The 12,928-nt window shown below is 38.3% G+C and overlaps 1 protein-coding gene across 1 annotated transcript in view; it reads right to left on the bottom strand.

The window, feature by feature from the left end:
- MARCHF1 (membrane associated ring-CH-type finger 1) overlaps positions 1-12,928 on the bottom strand; it is a 131,740-nt gene that overhangs the window by 75,103 nt on the left and 43,709 nt on the right. Inside the window, exon 2 of the mRNA XM_040237354.1 lies at positions 7,201-7,381. Coding sequence (XP_040093288.1) covers positions 7,201-7,381 — 181 coding nt within the window. The remainder of the gene's footprint in view (positions 1-7,200; positions 7,382-12,928) is intronic.

Genomic DNA, 12,928 nt, shown 5'->3' with positions numbered 1-12,928 from the left:
AAAAAAAAAGAACCAAACTTCTAAAAAATGTAAATGAGTTTTTAGATAAACTATTAAGAATAATTCCACTTTAGAAATATCTGTCTAAAATAGTCTCTCCAGATTTTGGTAACCTGAATTTCTAGGGTTATGTTAAGCTAAGTGACAGTAGCTTATTGAATAGACAAATCATTTACAAATAAAACAAGATTCTGAAACATTCATTACTGAATACTAACTTCCTCTTACAGACAGAGAAAATAGAGATTTTGGACTATTAATGAATAATGTTTGATGCCATCCTGAGATGTTCTCTAGATTTTTTTTTAGAAATTATTACTGGTATTTATGTTCACCAATCTATAGAATGCTGATATAAAAGTCAGTTCTTGGTCGTTTAAGGGAAGTAGGATGTGTGTTTTCAGTAAGGAAGGTATGAGGAATGAAACTACAGTTTTATAAAGGGAAAAGGAAGTAGGTCTTACTTACATACAGGTGGCTGTTACAGAATGGGAGAACAAAGTAATTGGTACAGAAAGTGATAAGTGGAAAGTGGACCCCAAGACAAGAGTTTTGTGCATAAATACAAGTTTTCTTGAGATGCTGAACTGTCCTTGATAATGAGTTTTAAGTTTCTTTACTTCTGAAGTGATCTCATCTATGTTTACCTTTGAAATTTTCTTTGTTACTTTGGCTAAGTGAATATAACCTTTCACAGTGATCTATATGATTTTATCTGAGAGTATTATAAACCTTTTTGATATTTATCTCAAAACTTCCTAAATAACTTGACTTCTAGCTGACTTTGGGATGCTTCAGAGGGCCCTGAGAGATCCCAAAGAGCTTTAAACTACCCGGGTTCACTGGACATGTTAAATTACATGGGAAGTGCTGTTGATGGGGTGATAAATTTTCTCAGATTATACTGTATGGTTGATGTTACTAATATAGATGTCTTAAGATTATGTGGAATTCATATAGATCTGATATGTGGTCAGTTATAATTCTATTTATCATGTTAAAGTGTTACAAGTCACAGAAATGACTAGGCTACATTGTCAATTGGAATTTTATCAGATTTTAAACATGCCTTCTATAGTTTCACTCTGATACTTTTGTAAGAATACTGCTACTTCAAGATTTATGGAAAATACTTTCCTAAGATTAACCAATAAGCAAATTTTGTTTGTTTGTTATCTGGTAGACTGGTAACAGACTGTGATTTAGTTTACTGTCTATGTTAAGGGAACAAAGTTTTCTTAGAATGCAGCTTTCGATAACAGATTATGAATTTCTTTGCCTTTAAATGATTTACATTTGTTTTTAAAATCTTTTGTTATTTTGATAAAGTAAAGAAGCATTATTTAAGATTATAGACCCAAATAATCATGATGGTGTGATCACTCATCTAGAGCCAGACATCCTGGAATGTGAAGTCAAGTGGGCCTTAGAAAGCATCACTACGAACAAAGCTAGTGGAGGTGATGGAATTCCAGTTGAGCTGTTTCAAATCCTGAAAGATGATGCTGTGAAAGAGCTGCACTCAATATGCCAGCAAATCTAGAAAACTCAGCAGTGGCCACAGGACTGGAAAATGTCAGTTTCATTCCATCCCAAAGAAACGCAATGCCAAAGAATGCTGAAACTACCACACAATTGCACTCATCTCACATGCTAGTAAAGTAATGCTCAAAATTCTCCAAGCCAGGCTTCAGCAATACATGAACCGTGAACTTCCTGATGTTCAAGCTGGTTTTAGAAAAGGCAGACGAACCAGAGATCAAATTGCCAACATCTGCTGGATCATCGTAAAAGCAAGAGAGTTTTAGAAAAACATCTATTTCTACTTTATTGACTATGCCAAAGCCTTTGACTGTGTGGATCATAATAAACTGTGGAAAATTCTGAAAAAGATGGAAATACCAGACCTCCTGACCTGCCTCTTGAGAAATCTGTATGCAGGTCTGGAAGCAAGAGTTAGAAGTGAACATGGAACAACAGACTGGTTCCAAATAGGAAAAGGAGTACGTCAAGGCTGTATATTGTCACCCTGCTTATTTAACTTATATGCAGAGTACATCATGAGAAACGCTGGACTGGAAGAAACACAAGCTGGAATAAAGATTGCCAGGAGAAATATCAATCACCTCAGATATGCAGATGACATCACCCTTATGGCAGAAAGTGAAGAGGAACTAGAAAGCCTCTTGATGAAAGTGAAAGAGGATAGTTAAAAAGTTGGCTTAAAGCTCAACATTCAGAAAACGAACATTATGGCATCGGGTCCCATCACTTCATGGGAAATAGATTGGGAAACAGTGGAAACAGTGTCAGAATTTATTTTGGGGGGCTCCAAAATCACTGCACATGGTGATTGCAGCCATGAAATTAAAAGATGCATACTTCTTGGAAGAAAAGTTATCACCAGCCTAGAGAGCATATTCAAAAGCAGAGGCATTACTTTGCCAACAAAGTTCCATCTAGTCAAGGCTATGGTTTTTCCTGTGGTCATGTATGGATGTGAGAGTTGGACTGTGAAGAAGGCTGAGTGCCAAAGAATTGATGCTTTTGAACTGTGATGTTGGAGAAGACTCTTGAGAGTCCCTTGGACTACAAGGAGATCCAACCAGTCCATTCTGAAGCAGATCAGTCCTGGGTGTTCTTTGGAAGGAATGATGCTAAAGCTGAAACTCCAGTACTTTGACCATCTCATGCGAAGAGTTGACTCATTGGAAAAGATTCTGATGCTGGGAGGGATTCTTGGCAGGAGGAGAATGGGACGACCAAGGATGAGATGGCTGGATGGCATCATTGACTCGATGGAGATGAGTCTAAGTGAACTCCAGGAGTTGGTGATGGACCAAGAGGCCTGGCGTGCTGCGATTCATGGGGTCGCAAAGAGTTGGACACAACTGAGTGACTGAACTGAACTGAGACAAATATCATTCTGCTTCTTAAAAGTAAGCCCTCATGGTTAGACTTCTGCTATCCTGCTGTCTTTAAAACATGACAACAGTCTACTCCTAAATCAGGAAATTAAAAATGAGTTAACAATAACTGTAAATCAAAGAGTCAGTGCTATGGGAAATCCAAGATGGCCGTTTGGATTTTCCCAGCTACCTGACAAACCTCATTTTTATTTGATGAGTTAAAGCTTTCCCTGGCTACAGGGTTAATGCCCTCATAATGACAAATAAATTATTTTTCACTTAATATTAAGCTCTAGTTTTTTAAATTATGGTCTGTGTTTACAACGACTCACTTCTGAGCTAGTTCCTTGTTGTTATATTATATTGCTAAAAGGTTTAATTAATTAAGTTATTAAAAAGGACACTCTAAGTTTGTTTCTAAAGCTAATCTCAATAACCAATCTTTGGATAAAGGTCAGATGCTCCGTGATGTACAACCAGGAGATTCACACCTGGCTATATTCATTTAAGTAAGTCAGATGACCTGGGGTATACTAGGCTACACCTAATGAAAGTTCTTGACTTAAATTCTGGCTTGTGACCTTACTAATAACTGCTAGCTGTATTCTTTTCTATGTCGTTTGTTTCAGAAGATTGTTTCTTATGTTACTCCATATGCGATCAATGATTGTAGTACTATAACTCTAGATAAGGGAAGAAGCAACAAGAGGGAATATTTTCCTGGACCAAGAGGCTAGGGAGACAGGTATGGTGCAGAGACGTTTGCTACTCGTGAATCCTGGTCCAGTGATAGGCACACAAAGTGGCCTGTCAATGGAACCTTCCCTGGACCTGGAAATGAGCCTTCCCAACACCACAGGACACAGTGGCCAGGAAATGCCTTCCAAACATGGCCAAATATGTGGCTGTGAAGGGACCCTCCTGATTGGAAGTTGGCACTTGCCAGCTGCCTCTACAAAGATTACATCATCACCACTGCAAGCTGCTGACATGCCCTGAAAGTAGTTCAGGGTGGCGATCAGAAATAAGGCACCCTGTGAAAAACCCAGAAGAACTGGCCTTTAGAGAGTCAGATGTTTTCAGGTAAAGATTTTATGAACCCAAGTTCTTGCATTTTCTCATACCTGGCGAAACACAAACATCACAAACCAATGTCTACTCCTGGTTCTCCTGGCTAGCTCCCCAACAGCTTTTCTACTTCTATTAATCTTTGGGTCGTATATCTTTAACTTTCTGGTTAAGTTTTTTTCTTCTAGAATACAACAAATTTCCAAGTGATAGTATGACAAGAATATTCCCTGGCCAACACCCAGACAATCCTGAACCAAACCGCCTTATTCCGTGGACTCTCCTCTCCCTCCGTAAATGTACCCTGACAGAGAGCAGGCAAAGGGAACCCAGAACCCCACGAGGCCCCTATACAGCTTGAAGAAGCCAGAGTGGTCATCACCCTTTTCCCCCTGAGACTGGGTTCCCAAATGCCTGAGAAGGGAAATAAGTAGATAAACATGAGCAGAGTATCAAAAGGGGCCAAAGAATTGGCCCTAAAAATAAAGGGAGGGAAGAATGTAGTGATTCAAGGATAAAAACAGCAGGTAAAACCAAGGAGGGTCTTGGAATACAGGAACAGAAAAACCAAACACTTATCCCCTTTCCTCCCACCATGTTTTAACTATAAATGGATTTCAGGTCCTCCTGGGCAGTATAACCTATCTCCCCTCCTATCCCATAAGGGGAAGGTATTTGCCTAACTCTTCCCCCACTCAGTATACGTGCCTCATCCAATCAGCAAATGACCGGCAAGACCCCTATCCGAGTCCTTGTACCCTGTGTATGAAGTGGACTAAGAACCCCTTGTTCAGCCACAGTTCTCCATTGAACGGGCATGCTGTTCTAACCGTGTCTCCCATTCTAATAAACTTTATTTCCCTCTCATTCTGTCTCATGTCTGGAGATTCTTTTCCAACCCACGCCCAGACCATGACAGAAGACGGCATGAAGAAGAGGAAATTAAAATATTTTATTCTAGATTGTTCTCAAATTGAAATATTATTTTTGCCAGAGTTGAAATGAAAATTTTGTACCGATGTATGTTGAAAAAAATGGAGAACTATACAGATATCATGAAACAATTGATATTTCCCTGAGGGGTAAGAAGAAAAATTTACAGAATCACAGAGTATGATGTGTCATTTAGCAGCTCCAGACAGCTCACAACATCTTTCAGCAGACAGAGCAAAGGGCAAGGAGGAAGGGTCCATTTCTATTTCTGGCATAGATTGCTTTGGGACCTGGAGGAAGAGAGTCTCACCTTTTTGCACTCAAGTCACCCCATTTGTTAAGAAAATCCATAACTCGAAGATATTTTGTGCACCGATTTTGACACCTACAACCACAGGCAGATTTTAAAAATCAAGGCTACCACAAAGCAGTGACTGTTTATTCTTTCTCTCCATAATTTACAGAATCAATGAAGAATTGCAATAGCCAGCCACCAATTGATGCCTATTGGAAAATTCTTGTTTGTTTTACACCCTGCTTGTCCTGGAACCCATCACTCTTATCCACCTTTTCTTTGCATGAAATTTAAATGAAAATGCAACTCTAGCCAGATTTGCTATTTAAATTGCAGTCTCCATACTCTCCTTTGGAAATTGAAGTACCCACATAGGTAATGCTGGAGTTAGGCCAAAAGATAAGTTGGGGATCAACCCCGCATCTGTTACATCTCCTGCACTGGCAGGCATGTTCTTTACCACGAGCACCACCCACCACCTGGGAGCCCAAAATTCAGCGTCACAGTATCACAGCTGATGTGAAGAGCCGGTTCATTGGAAAAGACCCTGATTCCTGGGCAAGACTGAATGCAAAAGCAGAAGAGGGTGGCACAGGATGAAATAGCATCACCTGCTCAACGGACATGAGTTTGAGCAAACTCCGTGAGATAGTGAAGAACAGAGGAGCCTGGTGTGCTGCAGTCCATGGAGGTCACAGAGAGTCAGACACAACTGAGCGACTGAACAACAATGACTAAGCTATCACACATGAACTAGGTGAAGTTCATTGTCTTCATTTGCTCCTTTACAATCTATCCTTTTCCAGCATTAAGTTAGATGCTAACTTTATACTTATCTCAATGATTATCTTCATTATTTAGAAAAATATAACACAAATGAGACATTTGAAGATTAAGTTTATAGCTAAAAATACTACCTCTCTCTTACAGCTTGAAGCACAGTATGGAAAATGATACTTTTCTTACATGAACCATCAAACTGCTGGGTGGTTGGAACAGGAAAAAGGAGTCCAGAATGGTGGAGGGTAAAGACCAGGAGGGGAAAAGCCCATGAAAACAGAACAAAGGAAGGTCCAAGGACCGGAGTGAGGACCTCGGGTATAACAAACAGCACTCCTGGCTAGCCCAGTTTACATAGGACAGGCCCAGGGGAAGGAAAAGACATGTAAAAAGAGGAGCCAAAGGGCTGAGGGCCTCTCACTCCCCTCTCTTCATGTCTTTGAGTTGGCATGCCCTCATGCCTCAAGGATGCATTTTCCTTTATTTTCTAAATAAAACAGCTGTAACACTGATCTGTTAGAGAGCTGTGACACGGTCTGTCCGAGGGCTTTAACGTCTGTTGCTTCAAATTTTTGTTGTGATGAGACAGAACTGAGGAAATTACACACTCCCATGACAAAACCAAATCCCCAGATAAGGGCAAACACAAGAAAGACTCCACACCTTGTAGAAGAGATCATTCTCTTTCTTATCAAATGCTTGGTTTTCAAAACATTATGTGACTTCATATTGTTTAATCTTTGTGGTTATCTAACCTTCTTGGGAATTGACTTCAGTAATTACAATGTTCTCACAGTCCCCTTCCATCAGTTCAGTTACATTGATCCATAGGTATATCTGGGTACACTCACAAACACATACACACATGCGAACACATGTGCACACATACATACACATGCACAGGGTTTTTTGACTTTGGAGAGTGACAAAAATCAGAGGCCCCAGAACCTAAGACAGAAGTATGGAGAATTATCTGGGAAAACTTGGCTGCATTGTCTATATTGAGCCCAATACATGATGCGTAGTCTTAGTGGATATTAGCGTGTTAGCAAAATCTTATTGTGGAAATGTGTTTTTAATATGTATGCATAATTGAATTACCTTGGTGTACATCTGAAACACTGTACATTTTTTGCTGAATTCAACTATACTTCAATTAAAAAAAGAGAAGCCTGTTTTGCCAGATCTCTTAAACTGGTCCAGGCAACATGGTACCTTCCGCAGAGGCTTGAGTTTGGTCTCCATGATGAAGTCATACTTGCACAGCTCACAGCAGCGTGTGTCAGAGCTCTTGATCCACTGGTGCAGACAGGCCTGGTGCACGAAGCGTAGGGTGCCTGTGCAGCGGCAGGGCGTGATGAGCGGGCTCTCCTCGTCCCCTTCGCAGTGACAGATCCTGGAGAGGACACAGCAGGAGGGTGAGATCTCCCAGGGAGCATACCATATCCTGCTCCTTGAGCATCCTAGGCTTATTGGAATCTACAACCTTACATTTGGAACCACAAATATTTCACTTCAACTTAATGCTGGAGCTAAATACATGGTCAATATTAATTTCTTTTCACTTGCATTAGTCATTGTTGGACTCTTAGGTCATATCCTAGGGCTTCACACACCTGTACATCAAAAATGCACAATCATTCCTCTAGGGAAATCAATTTTAACAAACTAATTATTGAGCTGTGTCCCCACTTTTTTCTATCAAAAATCAGTGTCCCAACAGAAAGAGACTCACAGACTTAAAAAACAAACTTATGGCTGCAAGGGGTAGAAGGATGGATAGTTTTGGAGTTTGGAAAGGTCATATACACACTGCTTTATTTAAAATGGATAACCAACAAGAACCTATCATATAGCACATGGAACTCTATTCAGTGTTTTGCGGCAGCCTGGATAGGAGGGGTGTTTGAGGGAGAATGGATACATGTAAATATATGGCTAAGTCCCTTCACTGTTCACCTGAAACTATCATAATATTGTTAATCAGCTATACTCCAATACAAAAAGTTAGTGTACCATTGTAATGGAACTATACTAAAAAAAAAAAAAGTGTCCACAGGTACAAGCTTTCTTTCACATATTAAAGTTACAGTTTAGTATTCTAAGGAATGTTGGAATCTGGTAACCTTATTGTTTTATTTTGGCAATAGTTTTAAATATATAATTTAGTATATATGATATTCTACCAATGTGAAAGAATTCTGAAAAATTTTAATGTGTTACTATGGAATAAAGTGAATATAGACAGTATCAACTTGGAAATATTACAAAGATTTTCCTAGGAAGATGTACACACTTGTTCACAACAAATGAGCTAAACTTTAATAATCATCATCGTCATGAAAGTTTTTGGTTACAGAAAGTTCAGCTACAGTAAACAGTAAAGTTCAGCTACTGTTTTAAAATGTTAATTACTACATCTTCCTAGAAATTCTTATTTCAAGTAGTTTACTGAATTACTATGATTTCTAATGTCATAGATTCAGTCTATGAAATTTCCATTATTCTCATCTTCAAATTTTAAAAACTAACTTGTTTTCCTCATTGGATGAGATAAGCTTTTCAGAACATGAGGTCACAAATTCAAATCTTACAACTTCAATAATTCTTATTATCTAGAGGCTGTAGAAGTTGCTCCTAAATTTGACTAGAAATATTGCTTAAAATCTGTTAGAAATATGAATGGAATGTTCCCAGAACACTTGTATAGTTATTTTCTGGAGATGAGTCATATTGACAGGCTGGAAGAATGTTTGAATTACTACTGCTGTTCTTTCCTTTCAGCCATCTTCACCAGAAGCAGTGCTTTTTATAAAGTGGGTTTTAAAATATATTTATCTAGCTCAACAGTCTCCCAGGGGAAATGCAGTGGTTGGTTGGTCAGATTGTTACTTCAATGATATAACAGGAATTGAAACTGAACCCTCCCCTAACTTCAAAATAAAGAAGTATGACACAGTAGCTAATATTTTGAATCTCTTTTTCTTAAGTAGAGACAAAGTAAGCAAAGAGCAACACTGACTTCAAAAGTTCTTTGGGTGCAGTGAAAAGATAGAACACAGGAAAGTTCAAAATCAGTGTCTGCCTTCCCCTGGATGGAGTTACAAAGTAGCAATCAAAGGCTGGCCTAGTGGGGAAAAGCTAAAAATTGAGATTGACATATATAGACAATTGATTGGGCTTCCTTTGTGGCTCAGATGATAAAGAATCTGGCTGCAATGCAGGAGACCAGGGTTCGATCTCTGGGTTGGAACAATGCCCTGGAGAAAGGAATGGCTACCCACTCCAGTATTCTTGCTTGGAGAATCCCAAGGACAGAGGATCCTGGCTGGCTATAGTCCATGGGGTCACAAAGAGTCAAACACAATTGTGTGACTAACACTTTTCCTTTATTTCATAAAATAGATAACCAATGAGAATCTACTGTGTAGGCCAGAAAACTCTACTCAGTGCTCTGTGGTGACCTAGATAGGAAGGAAATCCAAAAATGAGGACATATATGTATATGTTATAGCTGACTCACTTTGCTGTACCGGAGACACTAACACAACTTTGTAAAGCAACTATACTCCAATAAAAATTTATAAAAAGATAAAACTGAAAATTATCTCAGAGCCTATTTAACATGAAACTGAAATATGTCCTCTCTCCAAATCTGTACATCCTAGGATCAAGGCTTAGAATAATTTATCTCATACCTGTTGCTGATAGAGCATTGATCAGTAGAGGCTTGTTGAGTGAAGAAATTATTCAATCAACAAACTATAACTTATTCTAAAAGCAACTAGATAAAGCAAATCTGGGTTTCTAAAGCACATCATTTTTTTTTTTTTAGCTGTACATCTCCAATTTAAAAAACTATTTATTTTTAATTAAAGGATAATTATAATATTGTGTTGGTTTCTGCCATATGTTAACATGGATCAGCCATAGGTATAATATGTCCCCTCCTTCTTGAACCTTCCTTCTACTCCCCACCCCATCTCACTCCTCTACGTTGTCACAGGGCCCAGGTTTGAGTTACCTGCATCATATAGCAAATTCACACTGGTCATCTCTTTTACATATGTTAATGTATGTTTCCATTAAAGCACATCATTTTCATGTAATATTTATTTTTGGAGCAACTGAACCCTAACAAATTATACATCATGAGTGACTACGATTTCTGAAGTCCTTTGAACCTCTGCTCTCACTGACTTCACACAGATTCTCCCTTAGATCAGGGGCCAGCACATTGTGGTGTGATACTTCCTTATGCATGTTTTAGCATATAACTTTTTTTGTGTGTGACCACTCCCACATATGTTTATGTATTGTTAAGAGCTGTGTTTATACTATAACTGTAGGCCTGAAGATGATGCAGGTGGCCACAAAGACTATTGTCTTCACTATCTGACACTTTGCAGGACACATTTACTCCATGGTGATTCTGAGTTAAAGACAATGTCTGACTTTTATCAACAACGATGAAAACAAAGTTTATAAAATAAATCACCCCAACTTCTGCAAGTAACAAAAATTGAATGAGAGGTTCTAAGGAGAAGCATATGATAAAACCAAAAGCCCCTCCTGGCCTGTCACTGATGCACATTGATGCATAACAAGTCTGTAGGGACAGGGGGAAAAGATTTTTATTTGAAAAAGAAAAATGTGCAGTTAATCCCATCTGATAATTTATCACCAAAAAATGGGTCAAATGCTGCACAGCTGCCAAGGTGGTTCTGAGGCTTTGAATTTTTGCTAACTTGAAAAAGTAATTCATCATAAGCAGATGGAAACAGGGACCTTGTTGATTCCAGACTTACCAGAACTGAACCTGATTGGTATCAAGGCTTCTTATGTCTTACACATTCTTTTAAAAAATTTCTCCTGAATATTACCTGAAGCATCACCAGCAATATTTTTTTTTTCATTAAGTTAAGATTATTTCTTTGCTGAAAAGGTCCAAGGTCTAGTCAAAACTATGTTTTTACCAGCAGTCAAGTATGGATGTGAGAGTTGGACTATAAAGAAAGCTGAGCGCTAAGGAACTGATGCTTTTGAATTGTGGTGTTTGAGAAGACTCTTGAGTGTCCCTTGGGCCGCAAGGAGATCAAACCAGTCAATCCTAGAGGAAATCAGTCCCGAATATTCATTGGAAGGACTGATGCTGAAGCTGAAACTCCAATACTGTGGCCACCTGATGCAAAGAACTGATTCATTTGAAAAGATCCTGATGCTGGGAAAGATTGAAGATGTGAGAAGAAGGGGATGACAGAAGATGGGATGGTTGGATGGCACACCCGACTCAATGGACATGAGTTTGAGCAAATCTTGGAGATGATGATGGACATGGAAGCCTGGCATTCTGCAGTCCATGGGGTTGCAAAGAGTTGAACATGACTGAGCGGCTGAACTGAACTGAAGATGATTTCCTATCAGGAAAATCAAAAGTTTGGTTCATTTTCATTTCTGTTGCACAAGATTGCTTTTTACATGATGTTAGCATTTTGAAATTTTTCTAAATTATCCAACTCATGTTGGTTCCCAAGAGTCTTTCAAACCATGTTGAGACTGTTCTAAATGGATTTGAAAGCTAAATATCAATTTCAAATATCCACTAGAAATGAAAAATAAAGTGATAGTCCCATTACAGAAAGAATTAATTCTTAAATTGACACTTCACACAAACCATAATTGCTAAATTTTAAATGAAAACATAGTAATAAAAATATAAACATGCTTTTTCCTATATAATAATCATAGAGAAAATGAGTTCAATAATAAAAATGCATTGTAAAATAATCATAATTTTGAAGCACTTTCACTTTATGGGAAATCGAGACTTGGGAATTAAGTGATTTTTAAAATCATTGGTGATCTACATTGGTGTCTGTCACCTGGTGGAAGGAACAGGTTGAATTCAAAGATTTTAATGGCATTTTAGCATTTTAACTGGCTGTTTAACATCTACTTCCATATAATTTCTAGCTTTCTGTAAAGTGGACCACAAAATACTATTTAGCAAATTAAATTTTAGAAAGTATGTGTGTGTTTGCAGCTTCAAGCCCCCTTTAATGTTTAAGTTTTAAGAAAAGTAGGCTTTTTTTTTTTTTTTTCAGTCTTACATACCTTAAAATGACCTCCATTTCCTGTTCCCTATCCATTTGTCAAGACATCTTGGTTCAGGTAAAATAATACTTTTTATGCAAGAGGTGTTTTTTTTTTTTTCTTTAATAATTTATTATAAAAAAAAAATCTTTGTGAGGGCCATAGTGACTAGGCAACTTTAGAATTCTTTTCATTCACTCATTGGTTATTTCACTCAGTCATGTTTTCTTAGTTCTTGCTACATGGAAAGAAAATCAGATACTAGCATCAACATGTGGGGTGACTGGAGAGAGAGAGAAAAGAGCCTGGAGGCAGAGACCTCATTTGGGCAATGATTATAAACATTTAGGTATTAGGAATCTACAGCCAGAATGGTCATCATCAAAAAAAATCTATAAATACTAAATGCTGGGGAGGGTGTGGAAAAAAAGGAAGCCTTCTTACACTGTTTGTGAGAATGCAAGTTGGTACAGCCACTATGGAGAACAGTACAGAAGTTATTTAAGAAAACTAAAAAAAGTGGCCATATGACCTAGCAATCTCACTCCTGGGCATCTACCTGGAGAAAACCCTAATTTGAAAAGATATGTGTATTCCAATGTTCATCACAGCACTGTTTACAATAGCCAGGAAGTAGATGCAATCTAAATGTCTATCAACAGAGGAATGGATAAAGAAGATATGGTACATATATACATTGTAATATTGTTGTTTAATGTCACTAGGTCATGTCCAACTCTTTTGTGACCCTATGGACCGTAACCCGCTAGGCTCCTCTCTCCATGGGATTTTCCAGGCTGAATACTGGAGTGGGTTGCCATTTCCTTCTCCAGGGTGTCTTCCCAACCCA

The sequence above is a fragment of the Oryx dammah genome, unplaced genomic scaffold, assembly GCF_014754425.2.
Source record: "Oryx dammah isolate SB20612 unplaced genomic scaffold, SCBI_Odam_1.1 HiC_scaffold_3, whole genome shotgun sequence".
Classification (NCBI taxonomy): domain Eukaryota; kingdom Metazoa; phylum Chordata; class Mammalia; order Artiodactyla; family Bovidae; genus Oryx; species Oryx dammah.
This window is presented reverse-complemented; position numbering and strand designations above follow the sequence as displayed.